Source organism: Pristis pectinata, chromosome 5, assembly GCF_009764475.1.
Source record: "Pristis pectinata isolate sPriPec2 chromosome 5, sPriPec2.1.pri, whole genome shotgun sequence".
Taxonomy (NCBI): Eukaryota; Metazoa; Chordata; class Chondrichthyes; order Rhinopristiformes; family Pristidae; genus Pristis; species Pristis pectinata.
In genome coordinates, this window is record NC_067409.1 from 4,055,016 (window position 1) to 4,077,850 (window position 22,835).

Consider the following 22,835-nt stretch of genomic DNA (forward strand, 5'->3'; position numbering starts at 1 on the left):
CACCTCTGCTTCCTCAGGAGGCTAAAGAAATTTGGCATGTCCCCTTTGACACTCACCAACTTTTATTGATGCACCACAGAAAGCCTCCTATCTGGATGCATCGCGGCTTGGTATGGCAACTGCGCTGCCCAGGACTGCAAGAAATTGCAGAGAATTGTGGACACAGCCCAGCACATCACAGAAACTAGCCTCCCCTCCATGGACCCTGTCTGTACCTCTCAGTGCCTTGTTGAAGCACCCACCCTGGACATTCTCTCTTCTCCCCTCTCCCATCGGGCAGAACATACAGGAGCCTGAGGGCACATACCACCAGGCTCAAGGAGAGCTTCTATCCCACTGTGATAAGACTATTGAACGGTTCCCTTATACGATGAGATGGACCCTTGATCTCACGATCTACCTTGTTATGACCTTGTACCTTACTGTGCCTGCACTGCAATTCCTTGTCGCTGTGACACTTTACTCTGTATTCTGTATTGTTTTTACCCTGTACTACATCGATGCACAGTGTAATGAATTGATCTGAACGACTGGTATGCAAGACAAGTTTTTCACTGTACCTCGGTACAAATGACAATAATAAACCAATACCAATGCACCATAGAAAGCATCCTATCTGGATGCATCACGGCTTGGTACGGCAACTGCTCTGCCCAGGACCGCAAGAAACTGCAGAGAGTTGTGGACACAGCCCAGCGCATCACGGATACCAGCCTCACCTCCTCGGACTCTGTCTTTACCTCTCACTGCCTTGGTGAAGCAGCCAGCATAATCAAAGTCCCCACCCACCCGGGTCATTCTCTCCTCCCCTCTTCCATCAGGCAGAAGATACAGGAGCCTGAGGGCACGAATTGATCTGTATGATCGGTTTGCAAGACGTTTTTCACTGTACCTCGGTACAAGTGACAATAATAAACCAATACCAACCAATACGAATACCAATATGGACATTGTGTAGGCAGAAGGGATTAGTTTAGTTAGACATTTTATTACTGGTTTAATTAGTTCGGCACAACTGTTTCCGTGCTGTAGTTGTGCTCTATGTTCTTTGACTAATTACTTATCATGACACAGAAACAGGCCATTTGGCCCATAGGGTCCATGCCAGCTCCCAGTAGAGCAGCCCTATCATTTGCACTGCCCCCCTCCTTATTTCAATGGAACCTTTCCTTCTTCACATGCCCATTAACTCCCCTTTGATTGTTCTGCCCCTTACCTGTACTAAGGTAATTGTGTGCAGTTCTGGTCACCTAATTAAAGGAAGGATGTCAGTAAGATTGAAAGAGTGCAGAGGAGATTTACTAGAATGTTGCCGGGTCTTCAGGAGTTGAGTTACAGGGAAAGATTGAACAGGTTAGGACTTCATTCCTTGGAGCGTAGAAGAATGAGGGGAGGTTTACAAAATTATGAGGGTGTGGCGACTCACCGTCTAGTCGGGCGAACCGGCTCGGCAGTCGGGTCGCGCGGCGTCGGAGCGACGAGGCCCAAGATGGCGGCGGGCCTCGTCTTTCCGAGCGACGGGGAGAACCCGCGCGCGGGAAAGTCCTGATGACGTAGGACTTACGTCATTGCCGGTTTTTTTGGGCGGGAGTTTTTCTCCCTTAAAGGGCCCGCACAAGGCGGGAAAATAAACCAGTTCTGTTTGGCAATCCTCCGAGTAGAGTCTTGTTTTATTCCGCGGTAGCAACCGCTACAAGGGGTATAGACAGAGTAAATGCAAGTAGGCTCTTTCCACCTAGATTAGGAGAGAGAAGTATGAGAGGACACGGCCTTAGGGTGAAAGGGGAAAGGTTTAGGGGGAACATTAGGGGGAACTTCTTCACTCAGAGAGCGGTGGAGTGTGGAACGGGCTGCCATCTGATGTGGTAAATGCGGGCTCACTCTTAAGTTTTAAGAATAAATTGGATAGATACGTGGACAGGAGAGATCTGGAGGGTTACGGACTGTATGCAGGTGAATGGGACTAGCGGAATAAAGTTTTGGCACAGACTAGGAGGGCAGAATGGCCTGTTTTCTGTGCTGTATTGTTCTATGGCTCTATGGTTCTAAGGTCAGTTATCTTACCTTGACTCCTTTTGTGCCTCAGATATCTCGACCTTTGCCTTGAATGTTCTCAGAGACTAAGCTTCCACATCCCCAGGTTTAGAGAGCTCAAAGATTCACAACACAATGCAAGAAGAAATTTCACCTCCGCTTGGTCCCCATGTCCCCGAGAACTCAAGGTACAGCAGTGGGACGGGGTTGGGCTACCCAACTTGTAAACCAGTGGCCTCAGCTAACAACATGGTCAGCGCAGTGGCGCAGTAGAGCTGCTGACTCACAGCTCCAGAGACCCAGGTTCGATCCTGACCTTGGGCACTGTCTGTGTGTGGAATTTGCACGTTTCTCCCCTGTGACCGCATGGGTTTCCCCCAGATGCTCTGATTTCCGCCCATCCCCCCCAAAGACACGCAGGTTGGTAGGAAATTTAAAAGTTAATTCATAACAATTATCATAAAAACTTACCTGGTGCACTAAGCTCATACACAGAAGGAAATCTACCATCACAGAACGTAGAACATAGATCAGTACAGCACAGGAACAGGCCCTTCAGCCCAAAATGTCTGTGCTGACCAAAGTCAAAGTCGAGTTTAGTGCTGTATGCACAAGTACATGTGTGCACAGGTTCAATGAAAAGCTTACTTAGAGTCATTGGACCATAGAGTCAGCACGGTGGTGTAGCGGTTAGCGTAACGCTATTACAGCGCCAGCGACCTGGGTTCAATTCCCGCCGCTGCCTGTAAGGAGTTTGTACGTTCTCCCCGAGACTGCGTGGGTTTCCTCCGGGTGCTCCGGTTTCCTCCCACATTCCAAAGACGTACGGGTTAGGAAGTTGTGGGCATGCTATGTTGGCGCCGGAAGCGTGGCAACACTTGCGGGCTGCCCCCAGAACACTCTACACAGAAGATGCATTTCACTGTGTGTTTCGATGTACATGTGACTAATAAAGATATCTTATTTTATAATACAGCATGGAAACAGGCCCTTCGGCCCAACTCATCCATGCTGACCATGGTGCCCACCAAGCTAGTCTCATTTTCCTGCATTTGGCCCATATCCCTCTAAACCCTTCCTATCCATGTACCTGTCCAAATGCCTTTTAAATTTTCTAATTGTACCCACCTCTACCACTTCCTCTGGCAGCTCATTCCATACACCCACCACCAGGAGGAAAGATGCTCCTCGAATCCCTTTTAAATCTCTCCCCTCTCACCTTAACCCTATGTTCTCTAGCTTTTGATTCCCATTCCCTGGGAAAAAGACTGAGTGCATTCACCCTATCTATGCCCCTCATAATTTTATACACCTCCATAAGATTACCCCTCAGTCTCCAATGCATAAGGAATGAAGTCTTAGCCTGTCCAACCTCTCTCCTTACAACCAAGTCCTGGCGACATCCTTGTAAATCTCCTCTGCACTCTTTCCAGCTTAATGGTATCATTCCTATAGCAGGGTGACCAAAACTGAACACAGTATTTCAAGTGTGGCCTCACCAATATCTCGTACATCCCAACTCCTGTACTCAGTGCCCTGACCAATGAAGGCCAGCGTGCCAAACGCCTTCTTCACCACCCTGTCAACATGTGACACTACTTTGAAGGGATGGCAATAAATGTGAATAAACTAAAACCATCTCTGAAGGCGGACCCTCACTACAATCACCGTGAGTGTGTGGTTAGGATTACCCGGGGGCATCTAACTTGCCCTCAGCTGACAGAGACGGTTCATCTTGGAGGTGGACTTGAATCCTGGCTGTGTGGAGCTTGTGAGCTGCCTGTGTGCCTGTCTGTTGTGGTTACATAGAACAGTGCAGCACAGGACAGGCCATTCGGCCCACAATGTTGTGCCAATCTTGATGCCAATTTATACTATATGCCCTCCTGTGTATCATCAATCTACCTCCATTCCCTTCATATTCATGTGTCTATCTAAAAGCTTCTTAAACTCCACCAAGCTGCCCATTTCCATTACTACCTCTGGTAACCCATTCCAGGCACCTAACACTCTCTGTGTAAAAAACTTGCCCCTCACGTCACCTTTAAACTTACGCCTTCCAACCTTAAAAGCACGTCCTCTGGTGTTTCTACCCTGGGGAATAGACTACACCAAGCTTCTGTCTAGCCCTTGCGTGGAGGCGGGTGTTGAAGATCAGGCAGCCCATGACCAAAAGCAGGTCACTGTTCCTTCAGACGTGGGGAAGATAGTGTCAGCTGTATCAGCAGCCTGTAGCCGGAGCCACAGGAGAGGCTGCCACCCCACTGGGTGCAGCCAGTAACCTAGGGTGCACTTAACACCCAGGATCTCTGAACAGAACCGCTGCAGGGGAAGTAAGGTCACCAGGAACAAAGAAACAGAATGCCAGGGGAAGTCAGCGTGTCAGGCAGAGCACGTGGAGGCAAAGGGTGTCGGCCGAGGTGCTGGGTCGAGACCTGGCATCAGGACTGGGGTATCAGATCAGCCACAAGGAGGCTGTGAAAGGGAGGTTGCATTGTGGTTCAACCATGTCAGGAGCTCCCAGCCAATACACCATACATCCACTTAGCTGTGCTGGGAACACATACTCACACACCCTATAGACCCACTGATTACAGTGGGACCCACACCATATAGACCCAGTGATCACTGTGTGACCCATCCCCACACCATAGAGACACAGTGATCACTGTGACCCACACCCCACACACCCTATAGACCCAGTGATCACTGTGACGCACACCCACACATCCTACAGACTCACTGATCACTGTGGGACCCACATCCTATAGACCCACTGATCACTGTGACCCACACCCTCCACACCCTATAAACCCACTGATCACTGTGACCCACACCCACACACCCTAGAGACCCACTGATCACTGTGACCTACACCCCACACACCTATAGACTCACTGATCACTGTGGGACCCACACCCTATAAATCCACTGATAAGACTGCATCCTCAGCCCTGTACTCTACTCCCTATACACTCATGACTGTGTGGCCAGATTCTACTCTAACTCCATCTACAAGTTGGCAGATGATGCCACCGTTGTAGGCCGTATCTCAAACAGCGATGAGTCGGACTACAGGAAGGAGATAGAGAGCTTAGTGGAATGGTGTCAGTGACAATAACCTTTCCCTCAATGTCAACAAAAGAGCTGGTCATTGACTTTGGGAAAGGGGGTGGTGTACATGCATCTGTCTACATTAATGGTGCTGAGGTCGAGAGGGTTGAAAGCTTCAAGCTCCTGGGAGTGAACATCACCAACAACCTGTCCTGGTGAAATCACGTAGATGCCACGGCCAAGAAAGCTCACCAGCGCCTCTACTTCCTCAGGAGGCTAAAGAAATTCAGTTTATCTCTTTGACACTCACCAACTTTTATTGATGCACCATAGAAAGCATCCTATCTGGATGTATCACGGCTTGGTACAGCAACTGTTCTGCCCAGGACCACAAGAAACTGCAGAGAGTTGTGGACCCAGCCCAGCACATCACGGACACCAGCCTCCCCTCCTTGGACTCTTGTCTTTACCTCTCGTTGTCTTGGTGAAGCAGCCAGCATAATCAAAGACGCCACCCACCCGGGACATTCTCTCTTCTCTCCCCTTCCATTGGGTAGAAGATACAGGAGCCTGAGGGCACGTACCACCAGGCTCAAAGACAGCTTCTACCCCACTGTAATAAGACTATTGAACAGTTCCCTTATACGATGAGATGGACTATGACCTCACGATCTACCTTGTTGTGACCTTGCACCTTATTGCACTGCACTTTCTCTGTAGCTGTGACACTTTACTCTGTACTGTTATTGTTTTTACCTGTACTACATTAATGCACTCTGTACTAACTCAATGTAAGTGCACTGTGCAATGAATTGACCTGTATGATCGGTATGCATGACAATAATAAAGCAATACACACACACACACACACTTCACTATCAACAAATACTTTATTGTGGCATAATCTTCATTTCCAGCCAGTTAGAAATGAAACCTGAAGAACACTTATTCAAACACGAGAACTAGAGTGTACCAGTGGGAGCAGCAGGGCTTGAATAGCACCAGGAAGCAGAGGAAGGTGCAGATAAGCCCAGAATTTGGGTTTATGAGAAGTGTCTTTGGTCTTCGTTGGGTGGACAGGTTTCCACATTTAGCTTTGTTGGGCAGAGTGTGTTCTGGGGCTCTGCTCCAGCCCAGCGGTGGCCCTTTCACCTTCAGAGTAACAGTCGTCCACCACATCCTGGGTGGAGGATGGAGGAGATCCCTGTCCAGACAGCACGTCCCCTCCCTCCCCGAGCAACAGCCTTGGCCACTCCAGAGAGAGCAGCAGTGGGTTGTTTTGCTTTTTAAAAAAAAAGGTCATACCACATGGAAACAGGCCCTTTGGCCCAACTCATCGATGCCGACTGTGCTGCCCAGCGAGCTAGTCCCACACTTGGCCCATAAACCTCTCCTTCCCGGTTCAACGAAGACGCCTAAAGCTCTTGGAAAAGAGGAGGAACGGGATGATGCCAGAGTGTGGCCTCCCACCTTATTAAAGCTGCCAGCCCATCCCACCACCAGGGGGAGCCACCAGCCACAAGTCACGGCCCTTGATTGGCTGGTGCTCCCTGCGCCTTTGAGGGTCAATGGGAAGGAGAGGAACCAATGTCCCAATGCAGGGCAGTTCCAGGTCCCGCACTGGGCCAAAAATTAGATGGCTTGGACCCCAGTGGCTAATGTCACCCAAATCTCCAGCCTCGTCCCTCCGGTTGGGTCAGGAGCTTTGCCTCCCTATCACCTCCCTGTTGCTGTTCCAAGAGAGCAGGATTTCATTAGTCGGGGTACTGAGTTCAAGAGCCACGAGGTAATGTTGCAGCTCTATAAAACTCTGGTTAGACTACAGCTGGAGCTCAGTTCTGGTCACCTCATTACAGGAATCAGGTTGCCACGCAAGTTGATAGGGTTGTTAAAAAGGCATATGGTGTTTTGGCTTTCATTAGTCGGGGTACTGAGTTCAAGAGCCGTGAGGTAATGTTGCAGCTCTACAGAACTCTGGTTACACCACACTTGGAGTATTGTGTTCAGTTCTGGTCCCCTCATTATAGGGAGGATGTGGAAGCTTTAGAGAGGGTGCAGAGGAGATTTCCCAGGCTACTGCCTGGATTGGAGAGCATGTCTTATGAGGAAAGATTAAGCAAGCTAGGTCTTTTCTCTTTGGAGCGATGCAGGATGAGAGGTGACCTGATAAAGTGTATAAGATTATGAGAGGCATAGAGTGGACAGCCAGCACCTTTTCCCCAGGGGTGGCAACAGCCAATACCATCAGTTTAAGGTCAGAGGAGGAAAGTTTAGGAGAGATGTCAAAGGTAGGTGTTTTTTTTTGTACACGGATTGGTGGGTTCCTGGAACGCACTGCCGGGGGTGGTGGGAGAGGCTGATACAACAGGGACATTTAAAAGGCTCTTAGATAGGCACATGGATGTAAGAAAAATGGAGGGTTATGGGCTATGCAGGAGGGAAGGGTTAGATTGATCATGGAGTAGGTTTATATAGGTTAGCACAATATTGTGTGCCAAAGGGCCCGTACAGTGCTGTGCCGTCCTCTGTGGTCAGCAGTCTAAGTGACCCCTCAGGAGTTGATTTTTCAGTTTATTCAGTTACGGGATCTGGACATCACTTTAAACGCCAGCATTTATTGGCCAACCCCAATCGCTCCCCAACTGAGGAATCAGTTAAGCGTCAGTCACGTTGGACAATGGGCATCTCCCCAGAGTGGGCGAGGACGACACACTGCTTCCCGAAGGACATACGTGAACAGACAGTAGGGTCATCGCCGTCCTTACCGAGTCCGGATTGGATAATCAGTTTAATTTATAATTCCCAGCTCCCTTCGAGGGATCCAAACTGGCGTCTCTGAACCTACAGTCCGGATCTCCAGCTGCTGCTATGGTAACCTATCCCTTAGGCTACACTGTAGATTGAGGGAGAGAGAGAACCTTCTTCCCGGAGCGGAAACTGGTGTACGATCAGTAACGCACAGCCAATCCATTGGTTCACACAGTCAGAAGCCAGGAAGGGATCTGGAGCCTTGCGGAGCAGACTCAATGATCTAATTCTGCCCCTGCACCTTATGATCTTGCACCCCATCTGACGTCTGCAACCCAATGACAAAACTGAGATGTTTTGTGCTGGAATATCGCAGATTGACGGGACTTCAAACAGGAATCGGGCAAGAAGGAACAATGACAGAGGGGCAGAGTGGTCTCTTGCTCCTGATCACACCCTGCTGCAACTTTAGATGGAGGATTCCTGGTTCAACGAAGACGCCTAAAGCTCTTGGAAAAGAGGCAGGCTGCACCCAAATTGACACCAGCATCTCCGCCCTGGAGTCAGGGAGCTGTGTCAGCACCCCGACCCTGCCCTCCACACCCTCCCCGTGGATGCTCCCACCTACCAGAGTTTGATCCGGAGACACAAGGAATTCTGCCGACGCTGGAATCTGGAGCAAATGCTGGAGGAACTCAGCAGGTCAGGCAGCATCCATGTGTGATCCAGATCTCCTGAGGCTTTTGGTTCCCACCATCAGGACAGGAACCAGGTCCAAGGATGGCCTTCCACCACGCTGACCATCGTCTGGTGGGGGGGGGTGAAGAGGGGGATGGGATGGAACAAGCACAGACGCCAACTCCTCTGTCTCTGTCACATCCGATCCCTCTCTCCATGTCCACACGACAGCAGAACCACGGGAGAAGCTCCCACCCACCTCCCCTCTAACCCCTTGGGGCAGAGCCTGGAGGCTGGAGGTGGGGGGGGAAAAAGGGTGGTGGTGGGGGGGTCATGTGACAGGCACACAGCCCACATCCGCCACTCTGTTACCAGGTACGTCACTGCCCCGCCCGCCTGCGGCCACTGGTTAGACCGGGCACACGGTGTTGCAGGGGTCTCCGGAGCGGAAGAGGTTGTAGACGCTGACCAAGGGAAACATGGTGAGGGCGCCCAGCATGGAGCCCAGCTGCACCACGGCCCCGCACCAGACCAGGGCAGTGCGGCCCTCGTCCCGCAGGATCACCCCGATCATCACCTTCACGTAGGACAGCGTCCCCACGAAGACCACCCATGACAGGACCTGGCAGAGAGGGAGAGAGAGAGAGAGAGAGAGAGAGAGAGAGAGACGGGCTCAGTCAGACCTTCCTCACCACCGACAACGCTCACCCCCACCCCAGGATCCATCCGCCCAGTGCAGGAAAAGGCACTTCGGCCCAACTCATCCATGCCAACCAAGTTCTCTGCCTGAACTAGTCCCGTTTGCCTGCGTTTGGGCCATAAGGCTTCCCTGTCCAAATTTTTAAACATGGTTGGACCCACTTCTACCAATTGCTCTTTTAAATCTTTCCCCTCTCACCTTAACCCCATGCCCTCCAGTGTTAGACTCCCCTACCCCTAGTGATAGCATAGATAGATGGATCCAAAGTCACCGTTTGGGGTAGCAATAATGAGGTCCCTTACCGTGGATAAGATCTCATGGAGGCGAAGAGGTTGCCAGGACTCGAGGGACTGAGTTATAGGCAGAGGTTGGGCAGGCTAGGACTTTATTACTCGGAGTGAGTGGAGGAGATTGAGGGGCGACCTTATAGAGGTGTATAAAATCATGAGGGGCGTAGATATGGTGAATGCACTCAGTCTCTCTCCCAGGGTTGGGGAATCAAAAACTAAGGGCACAAGTTTAAGGTGGGGGGGGGGAGAAGAGTTAAAAGGGACCTGAGGGGCAACTTCTTCACACAGAGGGTGTTGGGTATGTGAAACGAGCTGCCAGAGGAAATGGTTGAGGCAGGTACAATAACATTTAAAAGACACTTGGACAGGTACATGGATAGGAAAAGGGTAGAGGGATATACACAGCATGGTAGTGCGGCGGTTAGCGTAACGCTATTACAGCGCCAGCGACCCGGGTTCAATTCTGGCCACTGTCTGTAAGGAGTTTGTACGTTCTCCCCGTGTCTGCGTGGGTTTCCTCCGGGTGCTCCGGTTTCCTCCCACATTCCAAAGACGTACAGGTTAGGAAGTTGTGGGCATGCTATGTTGGCGCCGGAAGCGTGGCGACACTTGCGGGCTGCCCCCAGAATATTCTCAGTATTGCAAAAAGATGCATTTCACTGTGTTTCGATGTACACGTGACTAATAAATATCTTATCTTAAATGGGACTAGCTTAGTTGGGAATCTTGGTCGGCACAGACGAGTTGGGTCAAAGGGCCTGTTTCCCTGCTTTACGAATCCATGAGAAGAATCCCAGTGGACCTGCCACATTCCCTGGAGCTTCTACGTCATCGTTGCTTCATCAGAAAGAGGAGATCGGCCAGAATGGGTGAGGGGTCCATCTCCTCACAGTTGGTGGCAGGACTGGTGAGGGTTACACAGACAGGAGGGGCGAGAACACGAAGGGTTTGGAAACAAGGCTGTAGCCCCCAACCCCCAGGCAGCAGGGGGAGATGGGCAAGAGGGACCTGGTACACATTAGGACATGGGCAGTAGGATTTTGGATGGGGATGGAAGGGAGGGTCCAGGGATTTTCAGATGTTGAGGAACTGCCGAGTTCCAGGATGGGGAAGAGGTTACTCACAATAAGAGTGGTGCCAGCTCTGGAGTCAACCAGCCAGGGACACGGACTCAGGGCAGCCATGCCCATGATGTAGGATCCCACCAGTGTGCCAGCTAGCGTCAGGAAGCCTATCAGCTTCAGAGACCTGGAGAGGAAAAGACAAAGTCAACTGCAAGACCACTGAAGCATCTGAACCAACAACTGACCCGGTGGGGGGGGGGGGCGCCAACGAGGGCAGTGCCACTCGACTCAGCTCACTCCCCATTGTGGTCATCCTCATGTCTGACTCGATGCCCCAGCGGAACTCAGAAAGCAGGAAATGAGCGGTTACCTCTCGTGTTTTTGTGTATAAAACCTTGACGGGCATAGAAGGGTGAATGGTCATTGGACTGGATTTAGATTTACTTTTTCCCAGGGTTGGGGAATCAAAAAACTTAAGGTGAGACAGGAGAAATTCCATACAACACTACAGCACAGTACAGCTCCTTCGGCCCACAATGTTGTGCCGACATTTTATCTTGCTCTAAGATCTATCTAACCCTTCCCTCCCACATAGCCCTCCATTTCTCTATCATTCATGTGTCTATCTAAGAGTCTCTTAAATGTCCCTAATGTATCTGCCCCACAACCTCTGCTGGCAGTGCGTTCCACACACCCACCACTCTCTATGTAACAAACATCCCCCTTATACCTTCCTCCAATCGCCTTAAAATTATACCCCCTCATGTTAGCCATTGTCACCCTGGGGAAAAGTCTCTGACTGTCCCTGTTTCAAAGGGAGTTAAGGGGCAACTCCTTCTGACAGAGGGATATGGAACGAGCTGCCAGAGGAAGTGGTAGAGGCGAGTACACCATTTAATGGACACCTGGGCAGGCATATGGACAGGAACGATTTAAATGGATATGGGCCAAACGCTGGCAAATGGGACTGGCTTAGATGGGCAGCTTGGTCAGCATGGACTAGTTGGGCTGAAGGGCCTGTTTCCATGCTGTATTACTCAATGACCTCCAGGGCTGAAGGGGTTGAAGGAGAGGCAAGGATCTCCTTCCTGTGGAAATAGAATTCAGGTGAAAGGTGCTGGAAATCTTTCCAAGGCGGACAGAGAACCTGGTGGGGGCAGTCCAGGGCAACGGGGACACTTTCATAGAATCGCGGAAGTGTACAGCACAGAAACGGGATCCTTTGGCCCACCTTATCCATGCTGATCATGAAGCTTATCAATGCTAATCCCCCTTTCTGCATTAAGCCCGTGTCCTTTTACACCTTTCATAGAGTTACACAGGACAGAAACAGGCCCTTCAGCCCAACTCATCCATGCCGACCATGATGTCCATCTAACCTAGTCCCATTTGCCCACATTTGGCCCATATCCCTCAACACTTCCTATCCAAATACCTGTCCAAATATCTTTTAAATATAACTGTACCCACCTCTACCACTTCCTCTGGCAGATCGTTCCACATACCCACCACCCTCTGTGCCCCTCAGCTCCCCTTTAAATCTTTCCCCTCTCACCTTAAACCCATCCCCTCTAGTTTCAGACTCCCTGCTCTGGGAAAAGACTGACCATCCACCTTATCTATGCCCCTCATGATTTTATAAACCTCTATAAGGTCACCTCTCAGCCTCCTTCACTCCAGGGAAAACAGTCCCAGCCTATCCAGCCTCTCCTCATAACTCAAGCCCTCCTGTCCCAGTAACATCCTCGTGAATCTTTTCTGTGCCCTCTCCAGCTTAATCACCTTGTTTCTATCACTGGGTGACCAGAGCTTCACACAACACTCCAAGCGTGGCCCAGACAATGTTTTGCACAGCTGTAACATGATAGAACATAGAACAAACAGTACAGCACAATACAGGCCCTTCAGCCCACAATGTTGTGCCGACCTTTAAACCTTGCCTAAGATTATCTAACCCCTTCCTCCCACATATCCCTCTATTTTAAATTCCTCCATATGCTTATCTAGCAATCGCTTGAATTTGACCAACGTACCTGCCTCCACCACCACCCCAGGCAGCGCATTCCATGCCCCAACCACTCTCTGGGTAAAAAACGTCCCTCTGATATCTCCCTTGAACTTCCCACCCATTACTTTAAGGCCATGCCCTCTCGTATTGAGCATTGGTGCCCTGGGAAAGAGGTGCTGGCTGTTCACTATCTATTCCTCTTAATATTTTGTACACCTCTTGATATCCCTCTTGATGTCCCAACTCTTGTGCTCAAGTGCCCCATCTGATGGAGGCAAGTGTGCCAAACACCTTCTTCAGAACCCTGTCTACCTGTGTCACCGTATTCAGGGAACTATGTACTTGTACCCCTAGGTCTCTCTGTTCCTCAACACTCCCCAGGGCCCTACCATTCAATGTGTATCCAAGTACCTGTCCAAATGACCTTTAAACATTGTAATTCTATCTGCCTGTACCACCTCCTCTGGCAGCTTGCTCCAGATACTTTCACCACCCTATACATGGAAAATATTTACCCATCAGATCTCCTTTAATTTCTCCCCTCTCTCCTTAAACCTTTCGAGGCTGAACTCTCTATCCGATTGGCTCCAGGGTAATTTTTTTTGCACTTATCCGGGCAGAGATGTAGACTGCCCCAGCTCCACTGAGGAGGCTACCCATGAAGGTGGCAATTTCTCCCTGAAAGTGGCTGCAGAGGTTGATAGGGTGGTAAAGAAGGCATCTGGCATGCTTGCATTTATTAATTGAGGCATTGAGTTCAAGAGTCGGGAAGTTATGTTGCAGCTTTATAAAACTCTGGTTAGGCAGCATCTGAAGTATTGCATTCAGTTCTGGTCGCCCCATGACAGGAAGGATGTGGAGGCTTTGGAGAGTGTGCAGAAGAGGTTCACCAGGATGCTGCCTGGATTAGAGAGCATGAGCTATAAGGAGAGGTTGGACAAACTTGAGTTGTTCTCTCTGGAGCGGCAGAGGCTGAGGGGAGACCTGATAGAGGTTTATAAGATTATGAGAGGCAGAGATAGAGTAGACAGCATGCATTTAAGGTGAGAGCGGGGAAAGTTTGAAAGGAGATGTGTGGGGCAAGCCTTTGTTTACACAGAGAGTGGTGGGTACTTGGAATGCGATGCCAGGGCTGGTGGTGGAGGCAGATACTTTAAGAGGCATTTAAGAGAGGCACATGAATGTGCAGAGAATGGAGGGATATGGACATTGTGTAGGCAGAAGGGATTAGTTTAGTTAGGCGTTTTAATTACTAGTTTAATTAGTTCAGCACAACATCGAGCGCTTACTGTTCTGTGTGACTGGAGAGATACTTCCTGCAGTTCTGCTGCCCGGCCACAGGCTGGCGACAGCGAGCTGCCGTTCTCTACTTAGCCCGCTGGTGCCCACTAGTGGAGGAGCTGCAGCATTGTTACATCGAGGCCATTTGGCCCATCCAGTCTACGTGTCTGCCATTAGAGCAATCCAAACAGCCCCATTCCCTTACTATCCCTGTAGCCCTGAACCTTGTTAGATCTATGTTAGCCATATTAGATCTAGTTTTAAGTAATGAACCGGGTCAGGTGACAGATCTATCGGTGGGTGAGCATTTGGGGGACAGTGACCATTGCTCCATAACCTTTAGCATTGTCATGGACAGGGATAGGAGCAAAGAGGACGGGAGGATATTTAATTGGGGAAAGGCAAATTATGAGGCTATAAGGCGAGAACTTGGAAGTGTAAATTGGGGTGACATTTTTGAAGGGAAATGTACTATAGAGATGTGGTCGATGTTCAGGGATCTCTTGCAGGATGTTAGGGATAAATTTGTCCCGCTGAGGCAGAGAAGGAATGGTAGGGTGAAGGAACTGTGGGTGACGACAGAGGTGGAACAACTAGTTAGGAAGGAGAAGGCAGCATATGTAACATGTAAGCAACAAGGATCGGACAGGGCTCGTGAGGAATATAGAGTAGCAAGGAAGGAACTTAAGAAAAGGGCTGAGGAGAGCGAGAAGGGGACATGAAAAGGCTTTGGCGAGTAGGGTTAAGGAGAATCCCAAGGCTTTTTTCTCCTACGTAAAGAGCAGAAGGATGGCTAGGGTAAAGGTAGGTCCGATTAAAGACAAAGGTGGGAGGATGTGCCTGGAAGCTGTGGAAGTGGGTGAGGTTCTCAATTAATACTTCTCTTCAGTATTCACCAAGGAGAGGGGTCTTGAGGATGCTGAGAACAGTGTAGGTGAGGGTAATGTTCTAGAGTACGTAGATATTAAGAGAGGATGTGTTGGAGCTGTTAGAAAATATTAGGACAGATAAGTCCCCGGGGCCTGACAGAATATTCCCCAGGCTGCTTCGTGAGGCGAGGGAGGAGATTGCTGAACCGTTGGTTAGGATCTTTGAGTCCTCATTGTCAATGGGGATGGTATCGGAGGATTGGAGGGTGGCAAATGTTGTCCCCTTATTCAAAAAATGTAGTAAGGATAATCCAGGGAATTATAGACCGGTGAGCCTTACGTCTGTGGTGGGTAAGCTGTTGGAAAGGATTCTAAGAGGTAGGATCTATGAGCATTTGGAGAAACATGGACTGATCAGGGACAGCCAGTATGGCTTTGTGAAGGGAAGATCTTGCCTCACAAGTCTGATAGGGTTCTTTGAGGAGGTGATGAGGGTAGTGCAGTGGATGTGGTCTACATGGATTTTAGTAAGGCGTTTGACAAGGTTTCGCATGGTAGGCTTCTTCAGAAGGTCAGAAGCCAAGGGATCCGGGGAAGCTTGGCCGTGTGGATTCAGAATTGGCTTGCCTGTAGAAAGCAGAGGGTTGTGGTGGAGGGAGTGCATTCGGATTGGAGGGCTGTGACTAGTGGTGTCCCACAGGGATTGGTTCTGGGACCTCTACTTTGTGATATTTATTAATGACTTGGATGAAGGGGTGGAAGGCTGGGTTAGCAAGTTTGCAGATGACACAAAGATCGGTGGTGTTGTGGATAGTGTGGAGGGCTGTCGAAGCTTGCAGAGGGATATTGATAGGATGCAGAGCTGGGCTGAGAAGTGGCAGATGGAGTTCAATCCGGAGAAGTGTGAGGTGGTACACTTTGGAAGGACAAACTCCAAGGCAGAGTACAAGGTAAATGGCAGGATTCTGGGCAGTGTAGAGGAACAGAGGGATCTGGGGGTTCATATCCACAGATCACCGAAAGTTGCCTCGCAGGTGGATAGGGTAGTTAAGAAAGCTTATGGGATGTTAGCTTTCATAAGTCGGGGGATCGAGTTTAAGAGCCGCAAAGTGATGATGCAGCTTTACAAAACTCTGGTTAGACCACACTTGGAGTACTGTGTCCAGTTCTGGTCGCCTCATTATAGGAAGGATGTGGAGGCGTTGGAAAGGGTGCAGAGGAGATTTACCAGGATGCTGCCTGGATTAGAGAGTATGGATTATGACGAGAGACTAAAGGAGCTAGGGCTTTATTCATTGGAGAGAAGGAGGATGAGAGGAGACATGATAGAGGTGTACAAGATATTGAGAGGAATAGATAGAGTGGACAGCCAGTGCCTCTTTCCCAGGGCACCAATGCTCAATACAAGAGGGCATAGCTTTAAGGTAATGGGGGGGAAGTTCAAGGGAGACGTCCGAGGGAGGTTTTTCACCCAGAGAGTGGTTGGTGCATGGAATGCGCTGCCTGGGGTGGTGGTGGAGGCTGATACATTGGACAAGTTCAAGAGATTGTTAGATGAGCATATGGAGGAATTTAAGTTAGAGGGATATGTGGGAGGAAGGGGTTAGATAGTCTTAGGTGTGGTTTGGTTGGTGGCACAACATTGTGGGCCGAAGGGCCTGTATTGTTCTATGGTTGTTTTCCCTGAAGCGCCTTTCTCTCTTGAAAGCCCCAACTGACTCTGTCATCCCTCAGCCTTACTGGCAGTGACTTCACCACCTTCCCCATTCCCAAACTTCCAGAAGGTTTTTTTTTCACCCCTCGCCCAGCCTTGACATATTGATCCTGAGTTTTTAATCTGTGTCTCCTGGTCCTTGAACTACCAGCAGATGGGAACAGCATCCCTCTCCAGGAAGGAGATAGAGAGCCCAGTGACATGGTGTCAACACAACAACCTCTCCCTCAAAGTCAGCAAAAATGAGCTGGTCATTGAATTCAGGAAGTATCAATGGTACTGAGGCGGAGATGGTTGAGAGCTTCAAGTTCCTTGCTATAAAGTTCTTTGGTGTAAATATCACCAACAAGCTGTCCTGGACCAGCCACATATATGCCACAGCCAAGAAAGCTCACCAGCACCTCCACTTCCTCAGGAGACTAAGAAAATTCAGCATGTCCCCGTTGACCCTCACCAACGTTTATAGATGCACCACAGAAAGCATCCTATCAGGATGCAACACGTCTTGGTACGGCAACTGCTCTGCCCAGTACAAGAAACTGCAGAGAGTTGTGGACGCAGCCCAGCGCATCACAGATACCAGCCTCCCCTCCATGGACTCTGTCTACACTTCTCACTGCCTCAGTAAAGCAGCCAACATAATCACAGACCCCACCCACCCTGGACATTCTCTCTTCTCCACCTCCCCCCCCCCCCCACCCACCACCAAATCGGGCAGAAGATACAAAAGCCTGAGAGCACGTTCCACCAGGCTCAAGGACAGCTTCTATCCTGCTCTTATAAGATTATTGAATGGTTCCCTAGTACAATAAAATGGACTCTTGACCTCACACTGCCTCGTTATGACCTTACACCTTATTGTCTGCCTGCACTGCACTTTCTCTGTAACTGGAACACTTTATTCTGCATTCTGTTATCGCTTTTCCTTTTCACTACCTCAATGTTCTTGTGTATGGAATGATCTGTCTGGATGGCACACATCAAAAGCTTTTCACTGTATCTCAGTACATGTGACAATAATAAACCAATTACCAAACCTTTCATGACACAATTCAACCAGTACCGCCACAAATCTGTGACATGGAAGGCCATTCACCCTGTTGGATCCATGCCAGCTCCTAGGAGCGCAATCCCGCCAGTCCCATTCCCACGTGGCCCCACAATATGCTCTCCCTCTCACACACCCATCAACTGCCCTTGGACTCTTTTACCACTTAAAAAGGGGTAATTTTCAAGAACTAATTAACCTACCGACACGTGTGAGGAAAACAGAGAAAGCCAGGACACAGGGAGAACGTGCAAACTCCACACAGACAGCGCCCGAGGTCAGGATCGCACCCGGGTCTCTGTAACTGTGAGATAGCACCTCCAACATCCCTGCATTGATGTAGCAGGCAAGGTGAAGAACAGCCTCGATATTAGCCCCTTTCCATGAAAGTGGACACATGGTTCAGGTTAAAATGGGGAATGGCTTCATTCTCCCCATTTACACCGGCTGGGCTTCAGAACGTTTGGGAGGTGGATTTAAGTGTAGCCGAACTTCCCGGGGCTCAGAAATATCCATGGGCAGTTCGAGGTGGTGGGAGCCAATCCCAGCTCTCCCTGTGGATCTGGAGCGCGACTGGGATCCCACCCCAGAAGCCACAGTTTCCCACGTCCCATTTCCCCAATCCGCATCCCAACCCCCCCTCCTTCATCCCCCACCCCCCCCACCGCAATCCCTCCCCAGCCCCTCCCCATTCCCCACCCCCTCCCTCATTCTCCATCCTTCTCCTCCCTCCCCATCCCTCCACCACCTCCCATTTCCCACCCCTTCCCTCCCCAGCCCTCCCCCTCCGTTCCCTAGCCCCTCATTACCCATTCCTCCCCTCCCTATTCCCCGTCCTTCCATCTCTGTCACCCTCCCACCCCATTCCTCATCCCCCAACCCCTCACCATACCTCATCCCATTCCCCCTCCCCACCCTCCTCCCCTCTCGGGTGGGGTGAACCGTACAGCCCCCGCCAGCCCCGGGACAGGAGCCACTCACCGGTTGGGGTAGAACATGGCCACGAAGCAGGCCAGCGGGTTGGCCACGGCCCCCAGGGCAGCCGAGAGGTGGTAGGCCAGGTTCCCGTAGGGCAGGCAGGAGTAGGACTGGACGGAGGGGAGCACCGCGTTGGTCAGCGCGTTCACCCACGCCAGCATCAGGAAGATCAGCACCATCTGGGGGCGGGGGATCCCCCCGTCCTTGGTCCCCGCATCCGGCCTCCCGATCATGGGTTTCTGCTCCGGCCCCCCCTCCCTGCCGCCCAACTCCAGGCCCCCGCTGGCGGAGCCCGGCCTCTCGCCGTACCCTTCCTCCGCTGCTCGCTGGCGCCGCGCCCGGGGGTGGTGGTTGAGCAGGACAAAGGCCAGCAGGCACAAGGCCATGACACCACTGAGGAAGAAGAAGAAGGTCTCTGGGGGGAAGTTGGCCGGCTGGTAGTGGGCCACCAGCCCACTGGTGGCGTTCGAGGAGGCGTTGACACAGTTGACAACCCCCACCCCCTGCGCCAAGGCCACAAGGCCCGGCACCAGCCCGCTGAGCCCCTCCCCGATGAAGTAGGAGGTCAGGAACTTGGGCCGGAAGCGGGCCATGAAGGGCAGGAAGGTGACAGACGACGTGCAATCCACCAGGGAGAGGAAGAAGGCCAAAGTTAGCAGCGCCAAGCTGCGGGGGGAGCCGGCGAACAGGGTGGTCCACCTCCAGAAGAACGGCAGCAGGAAGGAGGCCACGATGCCGATGCACACGATGGCGTAGATGACGGCCGACTCCACCCTCCGGTCGGGCAGGAACTTGTGTGTCAGCGTGACGAGCAGGGGCCCCACATTGGCCAGCTGGATGATGATGGTGAGGTAAGAGGGCAGGTACCAGTGCTCTGGGATCTCGGGTACAATGAGGGGCAGCTCCACCCACAGCCCGTTGATGGCGATCCAGGAGCCCGTTCCGAAGAGGGCGGCCAACACGTGGACGATCAGAGCCATGGCTGTCTCACCACTGCCTGGAAACCTCACTCAGAAGCTCTCCTGCAAGCAAAAAGGAAGAGGATTCATGGCACAACGGGAGAGGGTGCAGGAAAGATTCAGCAGTTAAAGGTTACAGGGAGAAGGGGGCAGAACACAAGAACAGCACAGAACAGGCCCTTCGGCCCACAATGTTGTGCCAGCATATCTATTCCCTCCTACCTACAGGATGCCCATTTCCCTCCATTTTCCTCTCATTCATGTGCCCATCCAAGACCCTCTTAAAAGCCCCTAATGAATTTGCCTCCACCGCCCTATCAGGCAACGCATTCCAGGCATCCACCACTCTCTGAGTAAAAAACGTACCCCTCACGTCTGTTCTGAACCTACCCCCCTCACCTTAAATGCATGCCCTCTGGTATTGGATCACTCAATAATGGGAAAAAAATGATAAGAGGCATAGGTCGAATGGACAGTCAGGGATTTCCCCCCCCCCCCCCCCAGAGTGACAATAGCTCACATGAGGGGACATAATTTTAAGGTGATTGGAGGAAGGTATAAGGGGGAAGTCAGGGGTAAGTTTTTTTTATATACACTGAGTGGTGGGTGCGTGGAACGCACTGCCTGCGGAGGTTGTGGGGGGCAGATACATTAGGGACATTTAAGAGACTCTTAGATAGACACATGAATGATAGAGAAATGGAGGGCTATGTGGGAGGGAAGGGTTAGATAGATCTTAGACCAGGTTAAAATGTCAGCACAACATTGTGGGCTGAAGGGCCTGTACTGTGCTGTAGTGTTCTACATATTGCTTGTCAACCCTATCTATGCCCCTCATAATTTTATACACTTCCAACAGGTCAGCCCTCAGCCTCTGCTGCTCCAGAGAAAAGAGCCCAAGTTTGTCCAACCTCTGCTGATAGCACATGCCCTCTAATCCAGGCAGCATCCCGGTAAACCTCCTCTGCACCCTCTCTAAAGCCTCGACATCTTTCCTATAGTGAGGTGACCAGAATTGCACGCAATACTCTAAATGCGGCCTAACCAACACAGTACGGGCCCTTCAGCCCACAATGTTGTGCCGACTTAAACGGTCCCCACGATCCATCTAACCCTTCCCTCCTACACAGCCCATAACCCTCCATTTTCCTTGTATCCATGTATCTATCTAAGAACATTTTAAATGTCCCCGTTGTATCAGCCTCTACCACCATGCCCGGCAGTGCGTTCCAGGCACCCACCACTCTCTGTGTAAAGAACCTACCTCTGACATCCCCCCTGAACATTCCTCCTCTGACCTTAAACTGATGCCAGGCTGGGAAAAAGCTGATGGCTGTCCACTCTGTCTATGCCCCTCATAATCTTATACACTTCTGACTAACTTCACAGATGTTTGCACATTGACTGCAGCTTGTTTCTTTAACACACGGCAACTCAGTTAACCTTTCATTTTCACTGTAAGCTGCTGACCACGGCCAAACCCAAGGAAATTCCTTGCCCTGGGCTAAAAGTCTTGTCTGTTTTTAAGCTCCCTCCCTGCAAGCAAATATTTTTGCAGCTGAATCTTTTTAATTAATGTGTTACTGTAACAATACCAAACTCCTAACGTGGAATAACCTTGCAAGAGATTTTGCTCAGTTGAATCCTTTTTTCTCTATTTCAGATTAGGATTCTTTCTAATATTCCATTCATGCTCCGATTATCTTTCCTGTTCAACTGTTATGGAGTCAGAGTCATACAGCACAGAAACAGGCCCTTCGGCCCAACTTGTCCATGCTGACCAGTTGTCTACCTGAGCTGGTCCCATTTTCCTACGATTGGCCCACAGCCCTCCAACAACCTTTCCCTCAATGTCAACAAAACAAAAGAGCTGGTCATTGACTTCAGGAAAGGGGGCGGTGTACATGCACCTGTCTACATCAATGGTGCTGAGGTCGAGAGCTTCAAGTTCCTGGGAGTGAACATCACCAACAGCCTGTCCTGGTCAAATCACATAGATGCCACGGCCAAGAAAGCTCACCAGCGCCTCTACTTCCTCAAGAGGCTAAAGAAATTCAGTTTGTCCTCTTTGACTCTCACCAACTTTTACCGATGCACCATAGAAAGCAGCCTCTCTGGATGCATCACAGCTTGGTATGGCAACTGCTCTGCCCAGGACCGCAAGAAACCGCAGAGTTGTGGACACAGCCCAGCGCATCACAGACACCAGCCTCCCCTCCTTGGTCTCTGTCTTTACCTCTTGCTGCCGTGGTGTAGCAGCCAGCATAATCAAAGACCCCACCCACCCGGGTCATTCTCTCTTCTCTCCTCTTCCATCAGGTAGAAGATACAGGAGCCTGAGGGCACGTACCACCAGACTTAAGAACAGCTTCTACCCCACTGTGGTAAGACTATTGAACGGTTCCCTTATACAATGAGATGGACTCTGACCTCACGATCTACCTTGTTGTGACCTTGCACCTTATTGCACTGCACTTTCTCTGTAGCTGTGACACTTTACTCTGTACTGTTATTGTTTTTACCTGTACTACCTCAATGCACTCTGTACTGACTCAATGTAACTGCACTGTGTAATGAATTGACCTGTACGATCGGTTTGCAAGACAAGTTTTTCCACTGTACCTCGGTACAAGTGACAATAATAAACCAATACCTTTTCTAACCATGTACCTGTCCAAGTGCCTTTTAAACATTGTGATTGTACCTGCCTCAACCACTTCCTCTGGCAGCTCGTTCCATACACCCACCACCCTCTGTGTGCAGAAGTTGCCCCTCAGTCCCTCTCACCTTAAGCTATCCCCTTTAGTTTTAGACTCCCCTACCCTGGGGATAAGACTAACCAGTCACCCTATCTATGCCCCTCATGATTTTATGAACCTCAAATAGGTCACCCCTCAGTCTCCTTCACACCAGGGAAAAATGTCCTGGTCTATCCAGCCTCTCCTTATAGCTCAAGCCCTGATAACATCCTTGTGAATCTTTTCTTCACCCTTTCCAGCTTAATGACATCCTGGGCGACCAGAACTGCACAAAATATGCCCAAGTGTAGTTTCACCAACGACTTGTACAGCTGTAACATGACATCCCAACTCTTGTACTCAATGCCCCGATCAATGGAAGGCCAGCGTGCCAAACGCCTTCTTCACTGCCCTGTCTACCTGTGTCGCCATTTTCAGGGAACTATGTACCCGTACCCCGAGGTCTCTCTGTTCTACATCACCTTCCTGGCCCTGCCATTTACGGTGCAAGTCCTGCCCTGGTTTAAAACTGACCAAAATGCAACACCTCGTACTTGTCCGAGTTAAATTCCATCTTCTATTCGTTGGCTCACTTTCCCAGTTGATGCAGATCCCAGTGTAATCTTTGTCACCGTCCACTATACGGACGTTTGAATCCTGGCCACAACCTCT

At 50.5% G+C, this 22,835-nt stretch overlaps 1 protein-coding gene across 8 annotated transcripts in view; it reads right to left on the bottom strand.

Annotated features, from left to right (window-relative positions):
• Window positions 1-5,959: 5,959 nt before the first annotated feature.
• LOC127570220 (riboflavin transporter 2-like) overlaps window positions 5,960-22,835 on the bottom strand; it is a 53,737-nt gene continuing 36,861 nt past the window's right edge. For all 8 annotated transcript variants that reach the window (XM_052015518.1, XM_052015512.1, XM_052015513.1 and 5 more), the window contains 3 exons: window positions 18,470-19,488; window positions 10,629-10,752; window positions 5,960-9,136 (listed from right to left, as the gene is read on the bottom strand). In XM_052015518.1, coding sequence (XP_051871478.1) covers window positions 8,924-9,136; window positions 10,629-10,752; window positions 18,470-19,446 — 1,314 coding nt within the window. In that variant the 5' untranslated portion in view covers window positions 19,447-19,488 and the 3' untranslated portion in view covers window positions 5,960-8,923. The remainder of the gene's footprint in view (window positions 9,137-10,628; window positions 10,753-18,469; window positions 19,489-22,835) is intronic.